This window comes from Poecilia mexicana, unplaced genomic scaffold (genome assembly GCF_051168715.1).
Source record: "Poecilia mexicana isolate PSO_F unplaced genomic scaffold, ASM5116871v1 scaffold_8, whole genome shotgun sequence".
NCBI classification, from domain to species: Eukaryota; Metazoa; Chordata; class Actinopteri; order Cyprinodontiformes; family Poeciliidae; genus Poecilia; species Poecilia mexicana.
In genome coordinates, this window is record NW_028263377.1 from 7,278,630 (window position 1) to 7,304,494 (window position 25,865).

A 25,865-nucleotide genomic window follows, 5' to 3' on the forward strand; every position below is an offset into this window, starting at 1 on the left:
ATCATGACAATTTAAGAGAATGCTTCACAATTCAAAGTACGATGACGAAGTGCTTTAGCAAATTGCACTGTAGCGTTTCGTGTCTGATTAATGCAAGTTGTTGGGAGCATTAGACGGTTGTCTAAGTTCCTTTATTGGCACGTCAGACAGCAGAAAACGGGGAAATGTGGCTGTGATGTAACAATAGCTCTATGGCCGAAACTTCCAAGGAAAGTTGGAGGGCAGGGAAGCAAAGTAGCAGTTTTCTGGCAATGAGCTCTACTAAACAGGATGGTGCTACTACTCCCGCAGCTTGATCCTCTATCTTCCTCAATTACATCAGAGAGGACGAGGAGGCCAAGAAGCGAGGAAAGCCACGCAGCCGCCCACAACAGCCCAGGTCCCAGCCAGTGGTGCTCCGCTCCACTCGTTGTTTTCACTTCAGCCCCAGCCGTGATGGCACTGTGGAACACTTTACTCGCCTGGATGACTTTCTGTTGGACACGTTGAGGCGTACACAGTGGAAAGAGAGAGTGATGTAGTCTGCAGGGGTAACAGGAATGCCACTGCAGATTGCCATTGTGGCATAGTTTCCCACTTTTCACAGCTGAAAATGGGGAGAGGAGTTATGCAATTACAGTGGACTGTATCTTGGAAGGAAAAGGTGACGTTAGATGGATGAAATGTTCTCACACTAAGAATGTAGCCAGCCTCTTTCCCCCCCTCACATGTGTGGATAAGTGTGTTGAGCTTCTCTTATGTTGCTGAACAGGTTTGTTAAAAGAATTTCGAGTTAACTGTATGTGTCTTATTGGAGTTGCGTTGCTATTGTGGTTCTTTGTACCTTGTCTTTGTTCAGGGTCAGGTTTGGTTGCAGGGCAGGTTCAGTTTAACATCACTGTTTTCTTCAGGTTCTTGGGTTACTGTGACTACATTTCTTTGGGTTTAAATCATTTTTAAAGTTAGTTTCCTGGCTGTCTTTCTATAATAATCACTGTAATGTTATAGATGTATCCATCTTGTTGTGACGGACAGAAAAAGTATTTTTTTGTGTCTTTAATTGTCTGTGATTGTTAGAAAACTCAGTGATATGCATCAAGAAAACTGATGTAGTTATTAGAAATGCACCAATTATTTAACCGAAAGTTAAGAGTCAGACAAGTTTCCCTCGTTTGCCTGTAACTGGTGATCAGCAGGTCAAATACTAAAAATATTAATATTTTCTCCCCGTTGAGTAAATGCATCAAAACTCTTAATTTCTCACCTTTTTGTTCCATAACTCATTAACAAAGAGCATGTACTTTGAAATTTTTTTTAATTCTGACAAAAGATTAAAAGTCAGATACATGTATTCATGGAACATTAAGCTCATCATTCATTAGGCTATCAGCTTATAATGTGGTGCTGAATTTGAAACTACCACTTTCAATTAAAGAATTTGCAAACCTTTTTATTGCTAAAATGTCTGATATTTTTTTAGCCCCTCTATAAATTGTACACTTTCTGTATATTTTTTGTTAATTGCCGAACATCAAATTAACCCAGGTGTGTTTATCACCCGCTCGTTCCTTCTCAATTTCTCGATTCTTGACGAGATTGCTCTTTCGCTTCCTCACACCAGGCGCATGCAAAGATAATGGATCCATATCTGATTGAGACTGTTATTTTTAACTTGGAAAGTACAGTATTTTTTTTCCTTGGTAACCCTTTTTTCTTCTATTTTTTTCCCCCTCAATAAAGATGATGTACTGGTGTATTCTGTTACTGCTGTTCCTTTTCTATTTGTCTAAGTCTTGGAAATTACAGCTCTGTAGAAAGGTATTAAAGGATATTCCTGGCAGTTCAGGGTTCCATGATCACTTCGCTTCCAATGACTTAATAATATTTGTGTTATGTGACCAAGAGAAGTCTCATCAGATTTGAATATTACATAAGTGGATTTGTTAAGGTTTAAGGAGCAGGCCAAGGAGATGTATTCCTGTGGTTGTAAGTCGGTGCGCAGCTTTTGCAGACCTGGGTTTGGTTTCTGAAACTCCCCTCTTCTGCCTGGTTGCATTTTTCAGTCATGAAGTTTGTCCCTGTAAGAATATTTTTTAAAAAGGTCACCTACTTTTGAAGGAAATTGGTTGTTAATGATTTACACAGCATATTTTGACAATCAAGCCGTTCCCGTTTCTGTGACACGTCCAAACTAATTTCTAGGGAAAAAAAAGTTTTATTGCCTTGAAAATATACTAATTAGCTCTGTCTGTATTTGATAGTTTCTGTATCTCTGACCTTATATATTAGGGGTATATCAGCTGAACAAATAGAAAATAATTATTTAAGCAAATCTGGGCCGATTATCGGTACACCTCTGGTAACATTAAAGTAATTGGGTGCACCAATAAGTTGATCGGCCAAATTTTCTCAATTTTGAAAGACAAGTGATCTTGTCTTACCTACCTCAAATCTTATCTACCTCTAGTCTGAAAATGAGCCACTGTCCTCTTTAGCAACAGTTATCCCACTGTAGCCCAACTTAGCAACTTTATTACTATATTTAGTGACTTTTCAAACAAAAAAATCAATCACAATCTTCAGGTCAGGCTTTTTAAAGATCAGTGATTGGCCAGTAAACTGCAATCTGAGCCCCTCTGAAAGTAGTGGAAGAGCTAGGCCTAGCCAGTAAACTTCACCGTGTTCCCTGTGTGTATTAGGATGAATAGCTTCATGTCTGCGAGCTCATCATGCATGGAAGCTCCAGCTCCAGCGCTTTGCTAATATTAGCCCCCATCTGCTGCGGGCCTGGTGATAATGATCTACAGAGACCATGTGCAAGACTAAACACTGGAAACGGATCAGGAGACGCTTCAGACACCAGATGACACGAGATGAAGAGCAGCTCGACTGGTACGCTTGTTTGCAACAACTTGGAAGTCCGCGCTGTCACCTTCACTCTCCTTTCAGGCGTCGCGTCCAAGAAAACGCCGGGGAAGGAGTGGAGAGGGGAAAAGGAAGTCCCTTTTGTTTATGGAGTAACAATGTTGCGCGTGAGATGGGAGTCGAGACGTTCAGACAAACAGGCAGACGAAAGGTTGGGGATCGAGGGGGAGTAGCCGGTGGGAGTATGTTCCCTAAAGATGCCTCAGACTGTCTGGTGGTGCTGGGTCAGTGCGTACGACTGGAGGAACCAGGTGGACAGGAAAGGGAGGTTCAGCACACGGTCAACCTGTGCTAGAGGCCTGAATAGATTTGTTTAGGTTCACACAGAGTTACAGTTTCACGCTAGGAGACGAGTGGCTGGTTCTCTGAAGCGGCTCCTTCCTCTTGTTAAGCCGCGCTTCCATGTAGTTTAGACTCAGACATGGACGGGAATGGAGGGTTATTAGCAGCCAGTCGTGTTAGTTCCCACAACCCCACTTCCTCCTCCTCGTAGGCTCCGGCGTAATGGTTAACCACAGCGCAGCAGAATAAAAGGAGTCCTTACTTCCCCACAGTGCTCAGTTCCTTTCCCATGATTCCTTCTTTTTTTTTATTTTTTGTCTTAGCGGGTGTCAAAGTGACTGCAAAAGTAGCAGTATTTGTTCGGATCACAGGAAATCAAAGAACTTTCTTACTTTCATCTTGACTTGATTGCTGCCATGGCGACGCTCTCTCCTCTCTCTCTCTCTCCCTCTCTCTCTGCCTCTCTCTCTGCCTGTCTCCCTTAGATGTCACGTGACGGTTCTCTCCCCAGGTGTTTGGCCTGCGCCTGGCAGCCTTCATTGATTCGTCCGCACAGTGAGACTCTTTGTGCGTCGGCCTGGGAGAAACTCTCTGCCCATCCTCTCCCCACAGGTGGGGACGTTAACTCCGGTCGCACTGTTGCTGCTCTCGCCAATCAGAAATAGTTTTTGATTAAAGACGGCGAGGGAAGGAACTGCGTCAACGCGGGGCTGATCGTCGGCTGTTGGGTTCGCTCGGTTCTGCTTTCCCAGCTGTCCTCTGGGAAGTGGTTCTGTTTGGACTCCAGTGTGAAAAGCCATTATGTGATTTAGTAAGGGAGAGAGTAGCAAATCCCCCCTTTTTAGCTACTTATAGTTGTATTTCTGCTTTGCAGCTGACCAAGTTGCTTTCACGTTTGACAATATGCAATTGGAACCAAAAGCATTGTTTTGTTTTTGCTAACTTTTTTTCATTCCTGCCATCATGATGAATGTCTTTAAGCCAACGAAAACAACATTTTTTCACTTTTGGTTTCATTGTGACTTCAAATATCTTTGCCACTCAGTGGTCTTCCTGTTGTCTGCACCCCGCCATGACTCCCTCCCCATCTGCCCTCATCCCCATCCGTCCACGCTGCGAGCAGAATGAGAAACGCGGGCAGCACAGAGATACCCTTCTCTCAGCTTTGCCTCAATACTTGCCGTCACTATGACAACAGAGGATTTTAGAGGGAGGAGTGCGGGTGTCTGGGGTGCACAGGGCATTTTGAATTGGCGTCTGCCTTTTTTTTCTTTAGGTGGTAGCAGGGAAGAAAGTTACCCGTCTTGAGTGTAAAGGCATAAAGTGACCTTATTGTTTTGTACAGTAATCATATTTTTCTTGTCTTGTAATCCAGGGGCTGCAATTTCTGGAGGGAGAGGTTATGCGATAGAGCTGCACAGCATATCAAATCACATTTGTCATTGCCAAGGACTGTTCAGATACAATACTTGGCAGGATATATTATTTCAGGTGCTGTGCGTTCATACAGTACTTGCCAACAATAACATAACACCTTGGTATCAATTTTGGGGACTAAGATAAGAAAACTCTTGCAGAAAAATGTTGTCACTGCAATGAGGGCACACAAGAATAGCGAGGAAATATTGCTTAATCACCAGTCAATATTATGATCACAACTAGCAGTGATGCGCACACGTCTGCTAATGCGCTAATAGCGGAGCTAGTTTATCATTTGGTGCGTTAGCCAACTTTGAAAACATTTAGCGCACTTCCTCCCTAAAATAAATTTTTCTGGATAAATTCTATAGTGCTAATTTACTTGCATGTTCTTTAAGCTTTCAGTTGAATAAAGTTTGACATCTGTGTTGAAGGTCTGGTTGGCCACTGTTAAGAATTTGTTGCTGTATTTAGAGACTTTTCAGACTAAAAAAAAAATCAATATTGGCCTTTATTGCAATCGGCAAGTTGGGCTTTTTAAAGATCTGTGATTAGTTCGAAAACTACAGTCGCTGCACACATAATTATGCAGTGATTTTGATTAAAGTTTGTTTAATTAATATTGTACTGTAACAATTATATTCCCCTCTGTGATAGTAATCCAGTGTGCTAATGACTGTAATTGTAAATCGGTGCCATTTAGCTAGTTAGATTAACAGGAATCATTTTTCAACTAAAACCTGGCCACTAGCTGTTAACTTTAAGCTAACTGTGTAAAAAAATCTTACTTCTGAAAGTATTTCTTTGTATTTACTCCAATGCTAAATATTCATAATTCTTTTAACGGCTCTTTAGGGGCTTCCTTTCTGCTGATGTCAACACTCTTGAGTTTTTTACTGGTTTTTAGCTCTGTAACTCTGCCCCTTGTATGTTTTCATAAGGAGTTTATTTAGGTATAATTGTAGTGTTGCCTTCCTGCTGTGTGGCTAGCTTAGGGCTGCTAATGCATTCACAGGAGGGTCTACATTTTTTCCCTCCACTTTAGTTTGATTTAGACTGAGGTGGCTGCTCTTTGCTTCTTCTTCCGTGTTTAATTGTCTTTTTTTTTTTTAAGTGTCTTGTGGTCTTGCCATTAGGGGTCCATTTCTGCACAGGAGTTGGGATTTGTCAAGCTAATTTTTGCTAAAATTCAACCAAAATCTACACCTGAATTATCTAGAATTTTTAGTAATCTTTATCTTGTCAGTGATTTGTGACTAAATCTACAACCTTCTACTGATTTCCACACCACCAATCAGCTCAGACAAACGCAAGGCTTTAGCTCATTCCCTTATCTGTGTCAACAATGAATGAAATCAGTGGAGTTGGAGAGAAGAGCAAGGTGTCTCTGCACCGCCGAGCACTTGCCCGCACGCTGCGGGCAAGTGCTCGCCTGCGTGTTCGCGAGGAATGCGACAGAAAGTGATGCATACCAGATGTTTGAGAAATGAGGTGGGTTTCACTGGAACGTAACACATTCCCAGGGATGTTTGTGGAAAGATTCTTCCTCATCTGACGAGCATGTTCTGCAACACCGCCGCTGCCTCCCTGCCACCCTTACCCCCAACATGGCCGGGCAGCCCGCTTAGTCGACTGTTTATCCGTCTGCCTCCGTTTCTTTAATCTCGCTCGGGAGTTGCGCTTTAGTGGGATTTTTACACCGCTTATGTAAATATTGACACGAGTGAAGTTGGTGATGTTTGTGGACACGGTCCTTTAAGAAGTATGAGAGCCAGCACTGTTTCAGGTCCAAGTTAAAGTGATTCAGAGTGACATTTGACATGGTGTTAGTGTCTGGGTATGTGTGGCATGGAGTGCAGGGCCAGAGGAAAAGGCAGGGACTCATGACTGAGTATCTTAAGCTTAAACTTGCTACTTTGGGAGTAGCAAGTTGATTGAAATATTTCAATCAACATAAATGTTTTACCAGCATTTATGTTGGTAAAACAGAGGAGTCTTGCTTGAAACGTCTCCCTGACCCGTCTGTTGTGTTCCTTGATCTTTCTGATGCTTTTTGTTGATGAAGCTTCTCTAACAAGGTTTTGAGGCCTTCACAGAACAGCTGGATTGATGCCGAGATAAAATGTTCACACAGGAAGACTCAATTTACCAGCTAAAACCCTGTCTCCATTGTCAAGTGTCACTCTGCGCAATCCCAGTCCTCAAAGACCATTGTTCTGCAACTCCTAGATGTCTCCCTGGTCCAAAATATTTCAATCAACTCAAGGTAGATGAACTACCTTGGGTTTGTCTCCAATAGGAAGGTGTTCATTGTGGGTTGGCTCGTCCAGTTGACGACATTTACGTTCTACTTGGGGAAGAACAGCGTAATGCCGCTACCTTAGAGAAAAGGCAGTTGGTCATGGGGTTGAGCATTTATCATATTGTTTATCATTTATCGTGATATATTTCTTATGATAATTTTGATTTATTGTTGTCTCGATAAATTCCAATTAATGTTAAAAAGCCCCCAAAAACTCTCTGTGAAACTTTATTGTAGGAATGATTCATTTTGCTATTTTCTCCATTTTGTTCAATGAGTATAAATAAACATCAATACATTTGAAAATATGATTAAATGCAGTTACTGTGTGTGGTTTAGTGATACAAATCATATAATAAATGAGTTTGTTTTTGAAGAGCAGTATTTGTGTTTGTGGTTCAATAATTGCTGTGTCATGCAGTTTGAGCCATGCAGTTACCTAAAAAAATAATAAATAGCTCTTATCGTCACTTTTATCATAATCACAATAGTACCCCAAAACATCATTATTAAACTTTCTGTTCACATCGCTCACCCCTAGTTGGTCACACAAATTTTGTTTGTTGGTGTAAAGGTGCATTTTTCAGGTTTTTATTAGTGAAAAAAATAGTTTTGCTCCATTAATTTGGTTTAAAGGAGGTGTACATGATTCATCACTATAAACACCTGGTATTTATTCATTTTCTTCACCAAAAGATAAGCAGGAGTGATGGCCTGCTAATCTGTTATCAGGTGACGGCGAGCAAAGTTTCAGAGGTACAGACGATAAATAATCCAACGTTATTACTGCCAACAACAGCTGGACTGTGAGAACCAGTTCATACAGCCTAAAAGCAGCAACATGTGTCGGGTATCATGTACTTTACTGGTGAAAAAAAGTGAAACAGCAGCGATTCGTGCCGCTGAATCATCCCAGCTGCAGGTTCAAGAGTTGCCGCACAGATGGTACAATCGGGGAAAATCTTTTTCAGGGTTTCCCCCAGTGTTTTATAAGCCTGGCGGGCCACCAGGCTTTACTTGTGCCCCTACCAGGCTAAGCATTACTTGTTTATTTTAAGTCTTTTTAAAATGTTTGCATCGTTGGTGTTCAGATATTAATTTTCCAATCTTTCAATAACACATAATTATTGATTGATATTTTCAAATTTCCTGTCAGCTTTTAACTCAAAAACGCAACGGGCTGCTGGAAGAATGACTGCCCTGGCGCCCAACCACCAGGCTTAGCACGTTTTCTGAGGGAAACCTTGCTTTTGTAGCGGCTCATCTTGTTTTTTCTTTGTTTTTTTTGTTTTTTTACCATGGTTTCTTTCAATCTTAGGCGCTTTGGAGCCTTCCCAGTTTCAAAAGAATATGATTAAAGAAAACCACTTACTCCTTTCATAAGTCTGTGGTGACGCTTTCAGAGTGCATCATCTCTTTAGAACCAGGAAATTCAGACGCGTTGATAAGCCAAACCACTTAGGTTTCTCAGTGGGACTTGAGGGGGAAAAAAACAAAACGTTTCCAGTGTTTCTGACTCACTGGCTGTAACTCTGAGCCCCAGACACCCAGGTGGCCGGTGAGCTTCCTCATCAATCCATATTTTTCACCGGTGGGGGATGTTAGCAGCTCTGCTCCGTCACCTCGGCAACCGCTTCTACATTACTTACAGTAGAGAGGCAGGATCAAACTCTTTGCTGCAGGCTAACTGGTTGTGATGGAGAACTGGAGAATGTAGATTTTTTGTTGGATTTTATTTTTGTGAAAAAATAATTTAGTTGGAGCAAAAATAACCTCCTTTAATTACACAGTTTCCTATCAATACCAATGAAAGCAATGCCAATGCTTTCATACTGGAACCTAATGAATTTGATTTTTTTTTTCTTTCTCTTCTAGTCCTGTGTGCCAAAAACCTGGCAAAGAAAGACTTCTTCCGTAAGTAGCCAACTTTTGCAACTGCTTTGTTTAAACTTCTCTGCTTAGATTTCTGTTTCATTCATCTCTTTGAGGTGTTGCCTTTTTAGACTTGTGGAGATTCGACATGAACACTGTGAAGTCGTCTCCGTCCTAGGAATGAGACGCTGAATTTAAACTCTGGCGAAGACAATGACGGCTCTCCAGGGCCTACATATTTTTCCACTGTGTGCATCGCCTGTGTCCTACAGGGTTTTGTCTCTTTAAATTACATCATCTTAATTCTGATGTCGCATAAACAGGTGTTCTTCCTGCTAAATCTTGAAAATAAACTTATCTTTTTATGGCGGTAACTCTCGAGGCACGACTTCTTCAAAATGCAGATTGCCTTGAAAACCCTCAGTTTCAAGAAAAAAATTAACTAAAATTAAAGAAAACTGCAGGCTTTAAATCTGTCCTGTTGCTCTCAAAATGCATCATCTCTGAGATTCAGATACACTGATATCCAAAGTTTGTCTGTTCCTGTTTGCTCCAGAATGGGTAAACCTTTAACTTCATAAAAAAAATAAACGTATTGTTCTTAAAGTCACCAGTAGCACAATTATTGGTGCCTCTAACATTTCATAGGAAATAAATGTAGACGAACTTTGTGTTTCCTTTGACTAAATAATTGTGCAAAACTACAACGGAAACACTTTTATCGCATTACACAAGTCATGTGATCAACAACTTGCTGTGCTTGATTCTAATGCAGCAAATTCTCCCAACCATCCCTTATGTTATTTGTTTGTTTTTTTTAATCTAAATCTCATTCAAGGTGGCATTAAAAAAAGGTCTTAAAAAGTCTTATTCGACTTGACTAAACCTGCAGATACTCTATGCAGGTTTTTTCTTTCCCGTCTTTTTTTTACAAAGTGTTATCAGCAGGGACACCAATAACCGTGACACCTAAACAGTTTTTTACTCTCAAAGTGGAATTAAGTAAAGTTTTATGAGCTTCTGCTCCAGAAAATGTTTTTTTTTTTTTTTCATGCGGTTGGCACAAGAAAGGGGTCAAATACTGTGCCGAGTCGCCGTGGACAGCTTGCACTCTTGCAGACCAAACTTCCTGATACCTTCTTGTTGGGTGTTGGCAGAGTTTTTTTGTGTTTGGAGCAGGCTGTCATGGTGAAAGAGCATATAAAGTTCCTCCACTCTGTTGGGTGGTTTTTGCCCCTCCCATGTTCAGGAGCAGAGAATTCATTCACCCTGAAAGCTGTCAGGGGAGTTGCACCCACAACCTAGAGTTGAGTTGAATTCGGCTTTACACAAGTCACAAAATTAAGTCTTCTGCTCTGTTTTTTTGCACTTTGCAGAGTGTTGCACGCATATATAAGTGGATTTTTATGTTATCTGTATTGCTCATGTGCTGCAAAGCTGGCTACAGTTCTCTGTTCGCTTGGATGAAAATGCGGCAGAAAACAATTTCTGTTCAGAATGTCTCGTTTAGCGTCGTGTTTACTCGGCTCAATAAATCGAGATCTTGGCATCAACCCTGATGTTTACATTAGTCTATGATCTTACAGCCTCACGTAGCACTGGATGACTCAGGTTTTCACTACACACATATGTTAAAAACTGAAAATTCTTAGTATCTGTTTCTTGTTTCTTTTGTTACAGCTGTAGACAATGTAATGCACATCAATTTCTTTTAAGACTGATGCATTATGTTCGTCTTAAAATTTTCAACTAATGATGGGACTCAGTTAATTGCAAGGTCTGTAATTGATTAATCATATTTTAATTGAAGACTGTATCTTGACAAAATAAGCAAAAATGTCAATTCAAAAAACCTTTTTGCTGCCAAATTATTGAATAAATAGACATATGCGGAAGTTGCTTGCTGCTTGTGCGTCAGATTTATGGCCGTACCAGAAACGCAACACAAAGGTTCGAACTCTGTGTTTGAATTTTAAAAAAATAAAAATGTGATTAATTGAGTTAGACATCAAAATTAACGGACTAAAGTCCCAGCCTTAGTTTCAACTGTTGGTTCTTTAGACTAACTATAAACCGGTGCTGATGAAATGCATCAAACTTCGTCTTTCAAAGAACTTTCTAACGTTTTCTCAGACTGTAGCCAAAGTAGAGTGTCTTTTATTACCATTTTGAGTGAAATACCAACACAAAGATGTCCGTAGCTGTAAAGTAGATGGAAAAGAGCACAGACCACAGGTTCAAGAGATTATCTTGCGAATGGTTAACCACAAAAGAATGGCAATGAGTCTAGATATGCAGAGCTGCTGGAGTCAGGCCACAAAACACTTGCAGCTGTAATTGTAGTGAGAGCCAAAAGTATTGAGGCAGGGGAGCAGAATCTAAACGTAAACTGCAGATTAAATGCGTAAAACAAAAAGCATAATTTATTTTTGCACAACTTTTTTTGATGGTCTGTCACATAAACTCGCTTGATACAAAACATGTCGATTTTTGTAGTTGAAACCAGAGAAAATCTGAAATGTTCAGAGCATATAAATTTGGAGTGTGCCGATAAATTGGCCAGCTAATCGATTGGCTCAGATTTTCTTAATTTTGGGTGATCGCCAGTGGCAGATAGTTGCATGATAAACCGAACTTGCGATCCACCTCTGTAAAGTCTGAAAGTCAACCGCTGTCATCTTTTGCTCTGACATGAGAGCGAGCCGACCGATGGACCTGCCCATCAGGTCAAGTTTGCACATGCAGAGTTAGCAATAGTCAACCAACTGTTGACAAATTAGCAACTTTTCAAATCCCCCCAAAAATCGGCATTGGCTAAAATCAGAATTGGCAGGTCAGCCAGAAAACTGCAATCGTTTCACCCTTAATATAAATACTTTTTTATCTTCTTAATACTTTTATTTATCCATATGTGTTTATAGTCACACTTATTTTTTTCCTCCTGTAGCCTAGCAAAGACATTTTGTGTCTTTGTGCAATAACAATAAAATGACTATTTTTTCATTCCAGTGTAAGTAAAATCAGCTGAACTATTTAGATGATTTCTACACCTTAAGAAAAGCTTTTTTGTTTTTCAAATATTGAAACTTTTGTTGACGTGGACATGTTGACGTTCTCTGGTGTTCCCCTCCCCCTCTTCCCCCCTCAGGTCTCCCCGATCCGTTTGCCAAGGTTGTCGTGGACGGTTCAGGCCAGTGCCACTCCACAGACACTGTGAGGAATACGCTTGACCCCAAGTGGAACCAACACTACGATCTGTGAGTCCCAGTGGATTTATTTTTCTTTTTTTTTTTTTTTATGACACTTCTGACATCTGTTTTCAGAGATAAAATTCCCTCTGACTTCCCCTTTTCTGTCGGTTCATGCCTCACACTTCGCACGTCTGTCTTTATTTAACCTTAATGTGTCTGGGGCTAAGACGCTAACGGGACCTAATCGACAACAGATGAACGGAGTTCTGACATCTGGCTCCTTCGGTGTGTGCGGATCCTTTTTACGATGACATCACGACTGAGTCCAAAACTGTCCCCCGGAGCAGCACTTATCGAAGCGGAGACGGGCGGGATGTCTGCAAACACACCTTTCCTCCATTGACTGAAACACGTGCATGTCTTGTTGTACGGCGCTCCGCATTTTCTCCCCTCCCAAAAAGACGGTCTGCCCTGTCAGAAAAAAAGAAAGAAAAGAAAAAAAGCAACCTGGAAAAAAAAAAAAAAAAAAGCGTGTGAGAGTGAAAGTTTCCAGCATTCGCCCCGATTTATCCAAACCGTCAATCGTGGCCAACAACGGGAGGCGGCACGTGTCTCAGTTTGTTTGGTTGCCGTGGCTACGAGACTCTCTCTTTTTCGCTCCCTCTTCTCTCTCTTGCTCTCCCTTTTTTTGCGAAGCTGTTAAAAGAGCAGCTCGTGTCGCGTCCGACAGGAGGAGGGGGTGTGGGGGGGAATGTCACGTGTTCGCCGTGGGACGTTCAGACTGGAGAGGAGGGATCGGCTCGCCGCGTTTTAACTCGTCCCACAGGTCTGACGATGCAGCCGGCTGGAGTTCACGTGAAGCTGCGATGCGTCTCCCATCAGTGTTTCACCGGCTGCCGGTGTTCACTCCTGCGGCTGGCTGAGGGATTCCCAGGTGCTGCAGAGCTTTCATTTGTCACGTTTTTTCTATTTTCCTTTTTTAAGCCCCACAAATATTACACTTTATTTCCGGAAAATGTTAAACTTGTTGAGACATTTTTTTCTTTTTCTTTTCTTTTTTTATTTTCGGGTAGTACCATCTAAATTCTAAAGTAATGGCTTACGTCCTTTTTTTTGTTTTTTTTTTTGTTTTTTTGCGAAAAGTGATTTTGAAAAAGGGGGTGAGTGGGTAGACCAACACCCTTTTCTTTCCAAAAGATGTTTTAGGCAAATAATTTAATTTTGGCAAAGAATTAAAAAAAAAATAAAATAAAATTAGGAAGATGACGAGGTTACACAAACACAGAATTGGTCATATGACTTAAGTAAGTAAAAAAACAAAAAAGAAAATGAAAAACATGACACACTCCACAGCCTGTGTGGCTTTGCTCATGTCACTCTTTTTTTCTCCTCTACTTGTATTTTGTTTGTAAAACCAAACATATAAAGGTGAGAGAGGAGAAGGTGCAGCATTATGTGGAACCATAGATCAACATTACAATAGACCGAGTCAATAAATCCTGGTAACAAAATGCAAAGTGGAATCAAGTGGCATTCAGTCTTTATGTTTTATTCTTGTTCATTTCTCACAAACATCCAAAATTATTTCCAGCATGTATATTTTCCCTATTCAAATATTTGAAAAATAAATGTATCTTTGAATGGACTATGAAGGTTACTTTTACCACTTTGTAAATGTCTGCCACTCTGACCCGTTTTTCGGTGGTTTGTTTTTTTCTGCACCACCTTTTTTTTTGTAATTGCCTTTTGTCCAGCCGCTCCAACAATATCTCTATGGCCTCACATATTTAAAATAAGTTTTCCTGACACTGAGATTTTAAAGATCAGAATGCGACATGTCAGATTTAAGCTAGTTTATTTATAAAATTGTTTATTAAATAAAATAAAATATTTTATTTTATTCCTCCCCTGTGTGTGTGTTATGCGAGGGTCCAGAGATTCTGAGTGTGTTTTTGTGTGTTTCCAGGCCTGTGGTGAGCCGCAGCCAGCAAACTGGCTGGTGAACTCTGACCCTTCAGCTATGTTGCAGGATGTGGCCGGCGTGCCAAAGATAGTAGACACAGTCTGGCTTCTTTTCTCTCGCACTCAATCTTCCTGCACTGGATTTGTGTAAAAACGGATTTGTACAAAAAAAAAAAAACAACAGAAAAAAAACAGAAAAACTCAGGACGTTAAATAAGTTCAAACAAAATAGCAACCGTTTGTCAGTCGGCGACGGTTGCCCCCTCCAGATAATTTCTTCGCAGGCTGGCGTTCATTAGCTGAAAGCGTTTCAGCCACGCTCCTGGGAGTGTCCACTTTATCACATTAGGTTAATAAAGAGTCCTCCAGAGACTGTGTTAACAAACACTTAAGTGCCCGATGTAATGGAAAATTATGCACGCCCACTCATCCAGCCTGCTTCCTGTGACCATCTGAGCCGCTTGCTGAAGAGCTAAACTGCGAGCTGTTAATTCGCAGTGATATTTTTAAGCCAAATCAATACGTCTTGTCAACTAAAGCATTTATTTCTTCGTTTAATTAGTTTAATTTACATACTCCATTTGTTGTGCGAACCATAAAAATGATGTGAGAGCACAATTCAGCAATCTAAATGTGGAATTGTTTGCGTTGTTGTGCTGAAGTGAAACTAAATCCATTTTTAGTGCCTTGCAGAAGCTTCCATGTCCTTCTGATGTTTTACCACATTACAACTACAAGCTGGTTTTATGTGATGGAGCAACACAGTTATCAATGCTGCTTCATGGTGGCCAGCATCTTTAGAAGTAAAACTTTGAAAGCTGTGTTGTGAGCTTGTATTCAACCCCTTTTACTCTGATGCCACTAAATAAAACAGTGGAACCAGCTATGCAGTCTGAAAAAGCTAAAAATAAAAATAAAATGTTTGGATTTTTCTTATTTTCTCCTCCAGTGTTGAAAAAGTGTTGTGTTTCTTATTTTCGTTTTTTCTTTCTTTCTGTCTTTCTGCCTGCCTGTTTCTTTCTGACTTTTCTTTCTTTCTTTTTTTGTCTATATCTGTGCCTGTCTTTCTGCTTCTCTCTTTCTGCCTGTTTTTCTTTCTTCCCGTTTCTTTCTGCTTGTCTTTCTTCCTTTCTTACTTTGACTTTATTTCTGTTTCTTTCTTTTTTTCTTTTATATTTCTGCCCGTCCTTCTTTCTTTCTGTTTTTCTTGCAGAAACTTTCTTTCTGTCTTTGTCTATCCTTCTTTCTGTCTTTTTTCAACGGGTTCAGTCGACTGACATCCATGTTTCTGCAAAACTACAGAGGCATGGCCGTCCACCTAAACCAACAGGCTGGAGAAAGAGGGCAGGAATAAGAGATCTCTGGAGGAGCTGCAGAGATCCAGAGCCAACATTAGGGAATCTGTTATACAGGAACGCTATTGGAGCTTCGCTCTACAAATCTAGTCTTTTATAAAAAAGTGCCAAGGAGAAAACTCCTGTTGAAGCAAAAACTTTCAGTCTTATTAGCTGTTTTCCACAAGCTATGTAAGGGATACGAGGGGAAAGTGTTAAATAATGCTCCATATTATTGTTTATAGCCGAATACTAACACTGAGAATCCACTCTTTTTGTTGAAATCTCTTAAAGGGGCAGTATCATGTAAAAATAAACTTTTTTTATGTTGTAATGTTATTCCCTCATCAAAAACAGACCTGGAGTGTTGCTTTCATTTTTCCAAGCATGTTTGCGAAATCATTCAATCTTCATGGCAACCATTCAGCTGTGGGAAACACCTGGGTGGACTTAGGGCCGCCTTCAAATCGCAGTTCCTCCTTGGAAAATCGTCCATTTCCAAACTTCTGATTTTCAGCCATATAGAGCCCCAATCAGCTCCTTCAGACTAGCCAGCAGCAATTAGCAAACACCTGGTGGAGCTGCACATCAGCTGAGCTCATTATAGGAGCTACGTCTCGGTGAAACACTGGTGAAAACTGTTAAAGGAGCCATGTTGTTATGACTTCCTGACAACGGAGTTTCAGAAAGAACAGGAGCTTCTTAAAGAAACAGAAGCCCAATTTCAAGGTGTCGAATCAGGAATTAAAATTTATTTTAAATCATATTTCATATACAGAACATCTTATAACAACTGCAGGAAACGTGGTTACTTGATTATGCTACAAAATTACACTTTGTTGCTGGAAAGCACAGAATACTGCCCCTTTAAAGTCTTGATAAATACAGTTGGGGGCTGAGAAGGGGTGTGAAAACTTCTACAATGTACTGTACTGTTTATTTTTTCCAGCCTGTTTTCATGCTGCAGCCCTACAGAGAGACTGTCATAATTAACCATACAGTAGAGAATTATGGATCTAAAAGTGCCACTCCGAGAGAGTGGCACTTTTAGATCCAACTTCTGGAGTGCCAACTTCTGAATACTAATTGCATAGGATTTATACTACTTGCGTTTTTAAATCATATTCATAGCCTGATTTTCCTTTTACTGTGACCAGAAAAAAAAAAAAAAAACTTTGAATGTAATGGAAACGGTGCATCTAGTTCTAAAAATCTGCTGCCTGTTTTATGGTCAAGCTCACTTTTATCATCGGGACTCTGCTTGGTTTTATTGTCTACGACTGTGTTAAAATTCTTCGCCAGTCTAATGAGTTTTACAACACGAAGGGTGATCCAAACGACTGCGTTTTTTTTTTGTTTTTTTTCTTTTCTCGCTTACATCCACGTCCCTCCCATCGTGTCTGACTTGACGGAGCGGCTCTCTTCCCATCGCACCCCAGACAGGCATTTGGCACGCGCTCAAAACGTCCAGACGTCTTACTCACAGCCCCATTGTTTCGGATCCCTCTTGGTGAAAAGCGGCGGCGTAATTACACGGGGGACGCGGCTCTGCAAATCGCTCAGACGATTCGCTTTAAGCCGAGGGAGGGAGCCCACCCGAGCAGATGTGCCACGACAAGTTCAGATGGTGACTTCTTTTTTTTTTTTTTTTTTTTTCACACACTCACACACACACGTCGGAGAACCTCATTAGAGCTCGTTAGAGCTAAAGTCCAGCAGCAGACAGACATAAACAATAAATAAACCCACTTTTTTTCTTTTTTTTTGCGCTAAATGTGTCTTTCATTTCCAATATGTATCTTGGCTGCTGTGACTTGTTTGAGCTGCTGGCTGGAGTTTATTTATTTTTACTGACCCCAGAAGGCAGGTCGGTTGATTCGTTGTTGTTTCTGCCAACAGCAGTAGCCCGGGTAAGATGGCTGCCATGTTGGACTGTTTGTTTTTTCTTTGGTGTTACGTCAATTAGTTGCGGTGTTACAATAATTTTAGCTTTTATTGCTCTATTTGATTAATTGAAGTCATTTTTGTTTGCAATTTGAAATTTATTCTTCCGGAATTCCTTGAAAAAGTATTCATTCCCCTTTGGACGCGAAGGGATTTAAAAAGTGACAAGAAAATTATTGCTTTTTTCAAAACAAAACTGACAGTATTGTCAGAAATAATGATGAATTACTTTGGACTCCATTAATTTGGCAAATGTTTGAATTTTGACTTTGGGGTTCCTGGGTAAAGGCAGTGCGAGTACGCCACTCTTTTCGTTTATTCACTACTTTGCGTTGGTCCATCACATAAAATCCACATAATGTATAAATTTGTGGTTGTGACTTAATTAAATAGACTCTAAAGCTAATTACCATATTTTTCCCGTGGCAACCATTCAGCTGTGCAAAACGCCTGGGTGAACCTAGCTCCGCCTTCGATGACAAAGCTCCTCCTCAGCGATGCCGTTTCAAAGCTCCCGCCTCCCATGACACTCCCACTCAGCTCCTTCAGACTAGCCAGCAGCAATTAGCAAACACCTTGTAGTGTCCACACCACCAAGGTGGTAGGCTATGGTTAATGTTGGACCCTTAACCTTCAAAGCAACGTTGGTAAAAACATTGTTGAAGTGTTAAGAGAGGAGCACTGCCGTGACGACTTCCTGAAGGCGGAGTTTCAGAAAGAACAGGACCTTCTTAAAGAGACAGAGACCCAATTTCAATGCTTTAAATTACAAAGTCAAAATTCTTTGAAGACTTATTTGATACTTACAGAATTTTATAGGAACTGAAGGTAACATAGTTACTTAATTGTGCTGTACAAATGATACAATGTGGCTGGAAAACACATTACTGCCCCTTTAACAATTTCTAAATGAATACAACTTATACTCCAGTGCTTTTATATATTTTTTTTGTCTTCATGCCACATTTTTTCACTAATGCGACTGACGAGTCGAGAAAATACGGTAATGTCTTTCTCGAAGGGGAAATTATTTCATTTTGCCTCATCATGAGCTTGAACCTTTAGTTGGCCTAAAACCTTCCTGAATAAGCCTTTGGTTTACCATTCGCCTCAGAGTGCTGGTGCTGCAAGGCGGGTTCACAGATCAGTCACTGGTTCTTCTGTTAGCGTGTCCTTGATGAGGTACAGCTGGTGTGTCACCGAACAGCGTTACGCTGCTGCTGCTCTTTATCTCCCTTCCTACAGTCCTGTCCCGCTCTTCCTGCTGGGAACGTTATGAAAGACTCAAAGGGTTCAACTTTGCCTGTCATGCTCCGTCACACGCCGAGATGCTCAGGGCCAGATTTACACATTCGCTGGAAAATCCCCCTGAGCCGCTACACCTTCCTCTTCCTCGTCCGTCTCCTCGTCCCGAGTGTCGTCCTTGATGCAGAGCTTTGTTTGTGGCCCCTATTGTTGGGAGTCGGTCTGGTCGGAGGGGGCCCAGGGCATCCTCAGTGAACTTCATGATAGCTCTCGCGAACGCATTGTTGTCTGCCTTCATCCTAACGTTGTTTATGATTTGTAAGCAAACATCCGTTCTGCTCCCGTTTCACCTCAGGTACATCGGAAAATCGGACTCGATCACCATCAGCGTGTGGAATCATAAGAAGATTCATAAGAAGCAAGGGGCCGGGTTCTTGGGCTGTGTCCGCCTTCTGTCTAATGCCATCAACCGCCTTAAAGACACGGGCTGTAAGTATCAGTGACGCTTCAAAGTAGCAATTTGCCTCAAGACAACAGCAGTTTGGCCTTTTTCATTACTTTTCAAAGTAGGTCTCTTTGGTTTCAAGTAGAACAATTAGCTTTATATGTTTAACATGTTTCCTGTGTTATATAAATATGGTGCAAAAATACCAAATAAATGATGCTAAGTTTTAGAATTTGTAACAAAATCTAACACAATGCAGCTGAAAGATGATAATTACTGTCTCAGTGGTGGCACTGCTAGCTAAAAAGTTATTTTCGCTAACCCAAAAGCACTAAATACCAACGTTAGCTCTGCTAAGATTCATAGATGACCTGAACTCAATATGTTGAGGCACCAGTTACCATTATGAAAACTTACTAAACAGGCATGAGCTGCTGTGAAATGAAACATGACATGCCACGCCCTTTCTTCACTCCAACATGGCCGTGGTTTTCTCCATGACCATTTTGGTCAAACGCTTTAATTTTAGTTTCATCAGACCATAACTGGTATCCCAGGAACGCAGTTCTTTCTCTCTGTGCAAACTGTAATCTGGGTTTTTGTTTCAATGGCTTCTTCCTGAACATTACAGTGGCTATAATGGTTATTGCTTACATATAAATATTTGAACAAGTAATATATATTGGCTGATTTCTCTTTATTATTATTTTTATTTTATGCACACAGTTCAGTCAAATCAGAAGCTTACAAAGCCTTCCCATGTTGTAGAAAATCATTGTAATCTACACTTTTTACTCTTAGCAGTGAAAATGTCTCATAACATTTCTCAGATTATTCAGGTATTTGGCAAATATAGATGCTTATTATACATAAAATGTGGAGTAGCTCCATTTGTTTGACTTTTTGCCCTTAAACTGTTTCTTCAGTACTCTGCCATAGCAAACCTTTTCTATGTTCAAACACAATCGTGTTTTAAAAAACTGTTTAAACTTTTTATGCAGTTTCCTGCAAAGTCAGTGACATTGTGTCTTGATAGACGGCGTTTGTCAAAACCACGTTTACGCGTCTGTTTTAATTTGGAGTCACTTCCTTTTCTGTCTCTTAAGTTGACGTAAACAGCCAATCACACACATCAAACTACAGCTGGGTGCTTATGGTAAATGGACTGAACTTATATAGCGCTTTTCTAATCATTTTGACCACAAACGAACAGGAGGAAGTTGAAATCAAACTTTTGATCCCAAGACAAGTACTTTACCCACAGAGCCACGGTCGACCCCCGCATCGTATCGTTTATCGTGATGCATTTGTTGTAATAATTTTATTGCAATAAATTTCAATTAGTAACTGTCGGTATTGTCATGATTGATAGTTTTACTGTTTACTTCACTGCTTGTTCAATGAAAACGTCAATAAATACCAATAAATTTGCAAATCCCTTCGCAGTTTAGCGATGCCAGTCACACTTCTTTACGTGACTGGTGTCCCAAAGAAGCGAGTTGCAAATGGGAATGATTTTCAAAAGCAGCTTTTGTGCTTTTGGGGTGATAATTGGTGTGACGCAAAGAGATAAATAGTTCTTATTGTCACTTTTATCGCTATTGCGATAATATGGCTAAATGTTGCCCACCCATAACCGAAACATCAATACAACATCAAGGAGAAGTTGCAGATAACGTCCCAATCTACTCGGTGCGTCTGACAGCAGCCAAACTGGACTGTGAAAAGTCCAGTTTGGCCAGAACAGGAAGAGCCGTTCAGCATCGCCCTGCAATTACAGTAAAAAAAAAAAATGCCTCATGTCCGAAGCTAGCCGGGTGAACGAGACGGAGGCTTCTGCAAAACGTCTTCCTCTGAAGGCCAGGGCCGGACAGATTTAGCATTACAACACGGCAGCAGTCTGGAGGTTGTGTTTTGAGCTGGTACCTGCTCTGTGGGTCTGCGGTCTTGTTGGCTGAACTGGGAAAGAATCCCATAACTTTTCCTAGAAACTCCTGACACGGTTTTCCTGAAGCGACACAGGAAACCTGAAGTTTATGCAGCAGCTGTGAGTGGTTTGCTTTTGCATTTCCCACTTTTTTTTCCCTCTCCTGGCCTAGTCCTCGCCCCTCGGTTTCCCCTCCAGTCTCGTCCATGAGGTGGCAGAATGTGTGTGAACACACGCACACACACACCCACACACACACACACACACACACAAACGAAATGCCATTGTGACTAACCTCCATCTCCGTCTGCCGATCTAGACAACCGGTCATTTTGCACAGACATACATAATTGTACAGCTATTTATGTTTAAGCGCAGATTTGTAGTTTTCTCTCTGTTGTGGTCTTCGTCATTCTTGTTTTTCCTGCATTTACCGTCACTTGCCCCTCCACAAGCCCTGGAAATGGCATCGACTGTAACATTGGTGTATAATTGTGTCTTTGCTTCTCTGGAGCAGCTATGTATAACTGCACAAACTTAATAGTTCTTGTGAAATTATTCACACACCTAAAACATTTTCACATTCTGTTCACAGGGGGGCGCACCGGTTGTAGTTTTCTGTTCAATCACCGATCTTTATGAAGCCTGACTGATTCCGATATTGGCCGATACCGTTTTTTTCAAACATTTTTTAATAGCTGACGCTGTGACATGGCATCTTAATTGGCAACAGCAGCTGATTTTTCACACCTTTTCGGAGGTTGGCAGGATCACTTGATCAGATCGGTTTCACATCCAAGTATCAGCCGTTCACCCAAATGAAGGAAATCAGAGCCTGTCAATTGGTGCGCTCCGAGCTACATCCACAAGTTTAATAACACATCATTATGAGGAAAAATGCATGTAATTCTAATTTTTGGGGGATCAGTCTCATGTGTTTTTCTTATGAGTTAAAGGTCACAGGAAATTTTAAAATATAACTAGATAATTATGTGTTATTGGAGGACATTATTAAAAATACCTAAACACCAACTATAAAGTCTTAAAAATGACACCGGAGGGCCAAAGTTGTACCATTATTTAACCGCGGTTGGGGAAGGTTCAAAGGGTCACACACGTTGGACCCCCTCCTGTCATAAACTATCTACCCATCCAATTAGCAATGATGCCCTACTTTTGTGTTGAGCTTTCATTAAAAAAAAAAATCCCAGTAAAATATACGTTTGTGATTGTCCAAAGAATATGAATAGTTTCCCAGAGAATATTCTTTTTAAAAAGTATGTTTTTTTTCTTGTTTGTTTTTCCGGTGTACATGTTTTCTGTTTTCTGTTTTGTTTCCTCCTGCTGGCTGCTGACCTTCCACCAGCCTTGTAACGATTTGACCATTTTGGTCCCTGTTTAGTCTAGACGGACATCCTGAGCTGATCTGCATGACACCCAGACAGGAGAGAACAGATAGTGGCATTTTTTCATGTCTGGAGGCAACTTGGACTTTTTTTTTTCTTTGCTGTGTGTGTATTTTTTTTTTCTCTCTCTCCCTCTTTTTCTCCCTCGCTCTGAAATTCCACAGACTTTAAGCAAAAGTTCAGACAAAAGAGCTTCCAGACTTTGGCAGGGGGTTCACATGCGCGCCGAGGCCGAGCGGAATGGCGCGCGCCTCGTGCTGAAATCTGTCAAACGTTTGACCCCGCCGCGTTTGAACCAAAGCCCGCGCCGTAGCGAAAGCCTCGGTGAGACTTTTACGGCCCGTGGCGGTTCCATCTGTATTCTGGCACGACCCTGAGCCGCGGCCTTTCAGACGGGAGGAATGAGAGACGGATAATGAGGGAGGGGGGTGGGGGGAGTCCGACTATTGAGTGATGTAAACGATACGCCGCCGTGGGACTCGTCCAAGCAGCGCGGAACGCGTCCAAACACATGCTGGTTTACATGTATCTCTCTCTCACATGAATCCTTTCTTCTCCTCCGGTCCCTTTCCAGATTGTTCTCCTCTCTCTCTCTCTCTTTTTATCTCTGTTTTCATTCCTGTCTGTCTGATTGTGCTGTTTTTCACTCATTACACTTCTTCTGTTTTTGATCTTCAACAGACCAGAGACTAGACTTGAACAAGCTGAGCCCCAACGACAGTGACACAGTCCGAGGGCAGATTGTAGGTAAGTGCGCCGAAGGAATCGACAGGAAAAATTCACGTTTTCTCAAATCACAGGATTTGATGGAAATCGGATTACAATTTCAGGCTACAAAAATGGGAAAAATCCAGCCTTTGATTTGAGTACGATGGGAAAAAATGATGGATTTAAGGCTTAGAGCTGGGAAGTGTGGTAGGCCTGTGTCCAGGAAACAAACTTTGCCGGACAATAAATTGTCCCAGAAGTTATTGCAATAAACGATAATATTGTTGCTTTGAGACCATTTTAAAGTAATATATTGGTATATTATACATCTAAGCTGCTCTTGCCATTTGAAGAAATGCACCACTTCTAAAACCAACCAATCAGAGCCAGGAGGAGGGTCTCAGTGCTGTTAATCAACATCATGTACTCGCTGCTAAATGTGCTTATTATAGCAAAACAACTCGTTCTTACAGGAAAACTGTTTATCTCCCATCAACGGTGGCTATGCTAACTAGCCTTAACATTCACAACAGGCTAGGCTAGCATCAGCATAGCGGAGAGCAGAGGACGAGCAGCGCCACACAAGATTGTGATTGACAGCACTAAGACCCGCCTCCTGGCTCTGATTGGTTGTTTCTAGATGGCACCAGGAGAGCTTAGAGGGGCTCAGTATTTTTCACTGATTATATGTCTTATACCAAACTGTCACAACATGATGACAGTTTCAACAAATATACAAAAAATATTGTTTTATACATTTATACATTACATTCTGCAGCTTTAATATTGATAAAAGTACCAGCTCCGCCGGCAGATTTTTTCACATATAGCAAGACATTTTTCCAAGTGAAATAACCTACCAGTGGAACTCGTGCTTTTTATTATTATTATTATTATTATTATTATTATTATTATTATTATTTCTTAAGTTACAAATAAGTTAGCTTTGTCCTATTCGAAGTATATCAATATATTTGTCCTAGAAACCAGATCAAAAATATTTGGTAAGATTGTGTTTTTGCAGTGTGGAAAAAATCCACCTCCATTGCTTTTTTCCAAGTTTTGGATTTTGATTTTAGCCATTTTCCTGATTTTTTGTTTGTTTGTTTTATAAACCTACACAGTTTTTTTTTTTTCATCCTTTTGTTTTTCATTTTTATCAAATCTGGTATCTGCTGTCTAGTAACCCTAGCATTTGCATCTGCCTGCCATGTGTTCCTGCAGTGAGCCTGCAATCGAGGGACCGCATCGGCACCGGAGGCCCCGTGGTGGACTGCAGTCGGCTGTTCGACAACGATCTTCCAGATGGGTGAGTGAGGGCGAAGCCTCTTCGGTTTCTCTCTCGGCCGCTGCGAGTCGAACACAACCACTCGCTCGCACGGCGCATTAATGCAGAACCGATGTAAGAATGCGAGTTTGGTGTGTCGGCTCACCGCCGCGCCCCTGTGTGTCTGTGTGTGTGTTTCTGTCGCCAGCTGGGAGGAGAGGAGGACGGCGTCTGGACGGATCCAGTACTTGAACCACATCACACGCACCACGCAGTGGGAGAGACCGACCAGGTGAGTTAGAATCCCAAACCTGGACTTCTTTAGCGTCAAACAGCGGGAGGTCCGAGGATGGAGAACCTCGCCATCTGACCTCGGTTGATCCCCAATAGAAAATAAAAACCTCAGGGAGAACCGAAGTGGGTTTCAGGGAAACATAGTTGGAAAACGTGAAACATTTCCCTTTTCATCCTGAGGGAGAACGTTTCCATGGCACATATTTTACGTCTTCTCGCATTCTTTGTTTTATTCGTCACGTTCCTTCCTTCCCTCTCCTCCACTCTCACCTCCTTCTTCCCTCCGACTCTCAGGCCCGCGTCGGAGTACTCCAGTCCCGGACGGCCGCTCAGCTGCATCGTGGACGAGAACACGCCTGTTAGCACGAACGGCGCCACGCCCACAACTGCATTGCCTCCAAGCGACGGCGACCAGCGGGCCCAGGAGAGGCGGGTGCGGTCGCAGCGGCACCGCAACTACATGAGCAGAACCCACCTGCACATGCACCCGGACCTTCCTGAGGGATACGGTGAGTGGAACGGCAACACCACATAAAACACACACACACACACACACACACACACACACACATGCACACACACACACACACACACACATGCTTTAACTTACAACACTTTGCAGAACGTCTTTGACGAGGTTGTTTCAACACGTGAACAGCCATTTTTGGTCACTGAGGGAAAAATCTGCTATTAATGCAACTTACAATATATTATTAATAGCTAGTCCTCTTCATAAGCAAGTATGAATTCATGCACGGTAGGTTTAATGCATCGTCTGAGCGTTGGCTCCATGTTGTTTCCAAACGAAACGTACTATAATTTCATAATTTTCAAATACTTGAGTTTTGTTTATAGTCGTAAAAATGACTAAATATTAAGGTATGTGAGTTTTATATAAAGTACAATAAAATTCTTCCAGAACAGGAACATTTAGTTCTTATTACTTGGAAACTGTGGAGTACTCATTATGTTTATAAATTCAAAACACACTTAGAAAGTCCAGAGAATATTTACTTATTTAGCAACCCCGAAAAATAATTAGAACAAACTTAGAATCCAGAAAAACTGTAAGAGCAACTACTTCTTAGACTCTTATTCTTCCAAACCAGAAAAAGAATTAGACCAGAAGATACATACATACTTGCGCTTATCTAGCAACCTGAACAGGAGGGTCTAGTTCACAAACTTTGGATAAACATTATTAGATTCTTTTCTTTTTTTGCTGAATTAAACCTGTTATTTTGTTTGTATTTCTTTTTAATTGCCTTGTTGCTGAAAATGTGCTATATGAATAAAATTACATGTCTTACCTTACAATGTAAAATATATATTCATTAAAAAAAATTGCTGGATTTCCCAAAAA

At 41.1% G+C, this 25,865-nt stretch overlaps 1 protein-coding gene across 1 annotated transcript in view; it reads left to right on the forward strand.

Moving 5' to 3' along the window:
* The window catches only part of smurf2 (SMAD specific E3 ubiquitin protein ligase 2), a 69,235-nt gene that overhangs the window by 17,825 nt on the left and 25,545 nt on the right, over nt 1-25,865 (forward strand). The window contains exons 2-8 of the mRNA XM_088008136.1: nt 8,783-8,821; nt 11,928-12,036; nt 18,811-18,944; nt 22,915-22,980; nt 24,166-24,250; nt 24,417-24,500; nt 24,797-25,011. Coding sequence (XP_087864262.1) covers nt 8,783-8,821; nt 11,928-12,036; nt 18,811-18,944; nt 22,915-22,980; nt 24,166-24,250; nt 24,417-24,500; nt 24,797-25,011 — 732 coding nt within the window. The remainder of the gene's footprint in view (nt 1-8,782; nt 8,822-11,927; nt 12,037-18,810; nt 18,945-22,914; nt 22,981-24,165; nt 24,251-24,416; nt 24,501-24,796; nt 25,012-25,865) is intronic.